Source organism: Pollachius pollachius (genome assembly GCF_949987615.1).
Source record: "Pollachius pollachius genome assembly, chromosome: 2".
Lineage (NCBI taxonomy): Eukaryota > Metazoa > Chordata > Actinopteri > Gadiformes > Gadidae > Pollachius > Pollachius pollachius.
Genome location: NC_136935.1, coordinates 17,823,147 through 17,829,430, shown reverse-complemented (window position 1 = coordinate 17,829,430; position 6,284 = coordinate 17,823,147). Strand labels below are relative to the sequence as shown.

Sequence of the window (6,284 nt, the reverse complement as noted above, 5' to 3'; positions counted from 1 at the left end):
CCCCCCAGGACCACTTCACCTGCCTGGAGGAGACGGAGGAGGCGTCGGTGCTGTACGACGCCATCACCACCTACCGCAGCAGCCTGGTGATCTGCCACGAGAGCGACCCGGCGTGGCGCGAGGCGGTGCTGTCCAGCCGCGACACGCTGCTCACGCTGCGCCACATGATTGACGAGGGCGCCGACGAGTACAAGGTCATCATGCTGTACAAGCGCCACCTCAGCTTCAAGGTCATCAAGGTGAGCCCGGTGGCGGCGGGATGGGCCATCCGTCCCATGATACTGAGGGAAAGGCTTGTGGCTCCCCTGATTGGTTCTCGGATTGAGTCTCGCATGTCAATCATAGGTGTGGAATGCAATGCTGCTCAGTGGCGGAGAAACATAAGGAGGGAGGAGAGAGGGAGGGGCTCTTTTTGGGTTGTCAAATCTCAAATCTCCCGTACAGTAACTTTAATCATTTCCATAAACCTAGAGCTATAAACCTAGATTTAAAGTTACCCGAGCTGTGTGTGTGTTGGTGTGTGTGTGTGTGTGTGTGTGTGTGTGTGTGTGTGTGTGTGTGTCTGTGTGGATTCAGAAAAGAAGGAAGACTCGGTCACCAGATTCCACAGTGATGCGTTACATGTTCTTGCTTTTTATTCAGTTCTGGAAGTGTTCCGATTAATTAATTTATTTACCAAACATTTCAGTGTGTTTGTGTCCATGCCTGTACTGGATGTTGTGTCTATATAATGGTGGAGGCGCTGCCCGTTGTGTGGCATTACTGATAAAGCTGATGAGCAGGCGGCCTGTTGAATCATTGAACATCCAGGTCTCTCTGATTTGACCACACCAGAGGGGGGCGCTTGTGAGTCATCGCTGAGGAGACGATGGTTATGGAATTATTATATTATATATACAACAAGACTGTGGTGAAGGAAATTTTAAAAAAAACTCAAGGAGTTCAGAAAGCACAAATATAGCATGACGTAACGTCATGCTATATTTGTGGCCAAAAAACTGAACAAAAAATGTAATGTAAAATGTAATGTAAAATTTTGGGTCACAACTCCCCAACCTCACCTTTTTGGGGACTCTCCCACCCCTCTCCTCTCCTTTCCTCTCTCCTCTCCTCTCCACCCCCACTCCCACCCTCTCTCCTCCCCTCCCCCTATAGATCAACAAGGAGTGTGTGCGTGGCCTGTGGGCAGGACAGCAGCAGGAGCTGGTCTTCCTGCGGAACAGGAACCCAGAGAGAGGAAGCATCCAGAACTCCAAGCAGGCACTGAGGAACATGGTGAACTCGTCCTGCGACCAGCCCCTGGGCTACCCCATGTAGGTGCACCCGAATCCCCATATGAGCAGGGAGAAACTGGGCACACGTCACAGGGATCAGATAGGACGCAGCATGGTACACATCATGTTTGGCCTTACGGTGAAAAGATTGGTTTGTTTTAATGTCTCTATTTTGAAGACGCAATTTAATCAGAGGCATGACCTGTACAACTTTCATGGCAACCACAATGATTGATGTGGTTTTTAAAAAAAAAAACTTGACATTCAATGGTATCCATGTGCTTGCCCAGTCGAGATCATCTTAGGTTTGTTTACATTAAGAAGAAAAACAGGAATTTTGCACATTTTAACTGGAATGAAAGTGTCCATTCATTCTAATTCATATTTAATATTGGAAGGATATAATGTGAAATGACTATTTTTATACGTTTTCTCAATTCCGTATGGTATTGCATATGTGGTTCATAACGTCACAGGGACCCTGTCTTTCGGGCGGCACGCGGCTCACGAGGTAGAGCAGGTTGACCGGTACGGATCCTCCTAGCTGAGTGTCGAGGTGTCCCTGAGCAAGGCACCTCACCCTAACCGCTCCCGACGAGCTGGCTGTCGCCTCACATGGCTGACACCGCGGCCTGTGTGTGAATGGATGGCACTGTGGCCACTGGTTAGAATAGCGCTGTAGAAATGCAGCCCAGTGACCATTGACCATTGAATGTCTCTCAGTGCAGTGGGGATATGTTACAGCGTGGCTGATGTCTAAAGGTCTCCTGTCTCAGGTACGTGTCGCCGCTGACCACGTCGTACGCAGGCACCCACCGCACACTCCGCACCATCGGGGGAGGGGCCCTCACCATGGACGCCATCCGCTCCTGGCTCTGCTCCAAGTGGCTCCGGTCAGTCCCACTTCTTATCGTCACATTCATCGCAATCAGTCTGTTCTCCTGTTTTCCATACTTCCTGGTAACTTCCCCCCCTTGTTATCCCTCTTTCCTAAATAACATCCACACACCATGTTTAATGCATGTGTCTGTGTGTGTGTTTAGTGCATTAGTAACACAAGCGCACTCCCGTCAGCTCTTGGGAGGCTGATCTTTGCCTTCCCATTAGAAAACTGCGCTAATCCTCCTGATTGTCCTTGAGTCCTAAGTGTCTTGATTGAGTAGCCAGGGCTAAGCACACGGGGAGGGAGAGGGTCACCGTAAACCTGTTTGGCTGCTAACTCTCTAATCCCCCTGCTGCTGTGTCCCCCACACGAGGACACAGAGACTTTTACCGCTTTATATGCATACATTTAATTTGTTGGTCTGTGTGTGTCTCTGTGGATGTATGCGTGTGCTTGTGCGTGTGTGTATGTGCATGTGTGTGTGTGTGTGAGATTGTTTCTTTGTATGTGTCTGTGTGCAAATGTTTTTGTGCGTGTGTTTTTCTGTTTGTGTGTGTTTTTGCGTGCTGGTGGGTGTGTTTATGTGTGTGTTTACGTGTGTGTGTGTGTTTTCGTGCGTGTATGCTTACTTGTGGTCTTGGATGTGTGTGTGTATGTGTTTGTGTGTGTGAGTGTTTCTGTGTGTGTGTGCGTGTGTGGTGTGTGTGTGTGTGTGTGTGTGTGTGTGTGTTCGTGCGTGTTTGTGCGTGTATGCTTTCCTATGTGTGCGTGCGTAGGTTAACTTTGCGTGTGTGTGTGTGTGTGCTTCTGCGTGTCCCAGGGTGCGTAAAGACAACCTGACCAGCTGTAACAGCGGTGTCAACATGGAGGACGTGGACTGTGCCGCCGGAGGCTCCTCCTCCCTGAGCAACAACCACCCCTCGTCCATGACCTCCAACAGCCTGAGCCTGTACCAACACCGCACGCGCACCACGCGCACCCACCGGCACCACAACACAGGTGGGGGCGCCATTCCATTGACACACCACTGGGGCGGCGCCAAAAACTGTACTTTAAACAGGAAGCACCGACACACAGAGGTGCAGAGATGACAGCTCAAGTTCAAGGTTTTATAGTAGTTAATAGATTTGTCTGCTAAACATGTACATGAGTTATACAGAAAGGTAATTGATCTGATGCTTTGATGCTTTTATTTATTTTTGGTTCAATCAGCTCTGCAAGTAATTGCGTGTGTGTGTGTGTTTGTACATGTGTGTGTGTGTGTGTGTGTGTGTTTTTGGCCTTCCAGCCAGGAGAGAGTACCGTAGCCGGTCAGTGCAGCCCCAAAGCCAACGCCCCCCCGTGACCAGCCAATCAGGGCCCATCCTAGATTCAGGCTCCGCCCATGGGCTGGTACAGCGCCTCTCCAACAGTCAGCTGTCCTTCAACACCTCCATCGCCTCCATCTTCTCCCAGGTGAACTCATCATGTCACACATGGACACACATGCACACACCAACAGACAAACACACACACACACACACATATGCACACACATGGACACACACAAACACACACACACACAAACACACACACACACACACACACACACACACACACACACACCAAAAGACACACATACACAGACACACACACAGTCTGGAAAGGATGGACGCCTCCTGGTGACAGTTCAATATCTGGTCTGTTGTTTCCTGTCCAGGGTTAGAGGCGTGATTTTGAAGCATAAAATATATGTAATAATGCATTTTTTAAGGAGGACAATATCCATAGTATCCCTGTGTGTGTCCACAGGTTCCCCGTCTCTCCGGGGCCGGGGGGATCAGCTCCCAGCTGCAGGCAGCGCAGCATCAGCAGCGCTCCAGCCAGGTAGGGACGCCCCAGGCTAGGTCTCACCATCAGCCAGCCCCAGGCTAGGTCTCACCATCAGCCAGCCCTAGGCTAGGTCTCACCATCAGCCAGCCCCAGGCTAGGTCTCATCATCAGACCGCCCCAGGCTAGGTCTCACCATCAGACCGCCCCAGGCTAGGTCTCATCATCAGACCGCCCCAGGCTACGTCTCACCATCAGCCAGCCCTAGGCTAGTTCTCACCATCAGACCGCCCCAGGCTAGGTCTCACCATCAGCCAGCCCTAGGCTAGGTCTCACCATTAGCCAGCCCCAGGCTAGGTCTCACTATCAGCCAGCCCCAGGCTAGGTCTCACCATCAGGCCGCCCCAGGCTAGGTCTCACCATCAGCCAGCCCCAGGCTAGGTCTCACTATCAGCCAGCCCCAGGCTAGGTCTCACCATCAGACCGCCCCAGGCTAGGTCTCATCATCAGACCGCCCCAGGCTAGGTCTCACCATCAGACTGCCCCAGGCTAGGTCTCACCATCAGCCAGCCCCAGGCTAGGCTCTTAACAGCCAGTACATCTGATATCAGGCTCCTCCCATCACAGCCAGTACATCTGAGAACCACATGTCCTTCCTCTATGGTGTCCTCCCCAGGTGTCTTCGTCCTCATCCACGCTCAGCCTGCTCTTTGGGAAGCGTAGTTTTTCCAGCGGCCTGGTGATCTCTGGTCTGTCAGCGGCCGAGGGGGGCAACACCACCGACACGCAGTCCTCCTCCAGCGTCAACATCGCTATCGGAGCGTCGCATCGCTCCAGCAGCAGGGCCACACAGGTACCGCTAGAACATGTGGTCTGTTGGTGTTCACCACCCCGAACACGTTCACCACAGCTACCGCTTGAACATGTGGCCTGTGGGTTACACGATCCCCGACATGTCTCTCATGAAACTAGTGGCGCTCACTTCTTCTTTGTCAAAGTTCGTTTTTGTGCTGGTGAGCGGGCTACATTGCTCGACCTCAGAGGGGGCACATTAGCAGTTAACCGTAAACACTAGCCTGAGAACCACTGTTTGTACCCAACTTATAATGTCTTCGGTTCAGTTTAAATATGACACTCAACTGGTATTTCTCTCTCTCATCCTCGATCTCCCAGTGGACGTCGGAGCCTTACGAAAGCATCGACGCCACGTACTCAAACGTCCCCCCCGGCCCTAAAGACAGCACGCAGTCAGCTGACCGGGGAGGCAGCCAGGGATTGGATAAGAGCCAGGAGGACGAGGGCCCCCCCTCGCCTGTTCCGGACGTGTCAGAAAAGACTGTCTGACACAGAAAGCAGAGAGTGTGTGTGCACCACACTCTCACAGCCATGCGCAGAAAAGACTGTAAGCCGGAAGATCACGCCCACACACACACACACACACACACACACACACACACACACACACACACACACGTGTGCAGATGAAGATTGTACGAGGTTCTGTGAACACAGCACCTGCTCCCGTCGTCCTGAGCATGGGCTCACCTTCTCGTCTGAATGTCCCCCAAAAAAAGAAAGAATCCAACTCAGACACCGTGATCAAATAAAGAGTTTTTAAATGAACCGGCTCCTCTTCGTCTCTGACTCCAGACACACACCATTTTTTCGACAGCCAACCACGTGGGTTAGTGACCTTAGTCGTTGCTTTAGGTCTGCGTCGTGTGTACATTATTGGGTGATGTTGCTCTATGATCCCTGTTCCTTTTTAGGGTGGTCCCATATACGGACTCCCCACCATAAAAGTCCTCGGCAGTATTGTGAGCCTCCTATGGTTGAGTGTTCACACTGTGTGCAGCAAGTGCCTGATATTCTTCTACTTTGTTCATCTGGAATGTTTCTCCTATGCACATATTCAGTATAGGGTGGTCATCTGACCTGAAAGAAATGTATAATTAAATAATGCAGTAAAAAGTTATTTCATTGAAAAGACAGCCCTAAGTTTAGTTAAGTTTGAGCGTGTAGAGATTGTGAGATTGCTTAATCTGTTTTATGGAGCTGACTGGAGATATCTTCTCAATCGTGCTTTAGGGACCTTACTTAATTCCTCCCAAGGCTGCGTTGTGTACATCTATTTAAACATACCTGCACTTAGAATGGCTTATGCATCTATGTCACCACTAACCACCCAATGATATTGTCCATCTCTTGAACATCAATCAAATGATAATTCATATTTTTGAGGTTTTATAATCTCAACGAACCCTCCTCAACAAGGCCTTTAAAAATCCACCCACTTCTAACTTCAAAACGGCGAATTG

At 50.6% G+C, this 6,284-nt stretch overlaps 1 protein-coding gene across 1 annotated transcript in view; it reads left to right on the top strand.

Moving 5' to 3' along the window:
- The window catches only part of pcnx2 (pecanex 2), a gene marked incomplete at both ends in the record, with an annotated part of 41,224 nt that overhangs the window by 28,382 nt on the left and 6,558 nt on the right, over positions 1–6,284 (top strand). The window contains 8 exons of the mRNA XM_079729098.1: positions 9–239; positions 1,156–1,313; positions 2,051–2,167; positions 2,978–3,156; positions 3,446–3,612; positions 3,949–4,023; positions 4,643–4,819; positions 5,140–5,304. Of these exons, the coding sequence (XP_079585224.1) occupies positions 9–239; positions 1,156–1,313; positions 2,051–2,167; positions 2,978–3,156; positions 3,446–3,612; positions 3,949–4,023; positions 4,643–4,819; positions 5,140–5,304 (1,269 nt within the window). The remainder of the gene's footprint in view (positions 1–8; positions 240–1,155; positions 1,314–2,050; positions 2,168–2,977; positions 3,157–3,445; positions 3,613–3,948; positions 4,024–4,642; positions 4,820–5,139; positions 5,305–6,284) is intronic.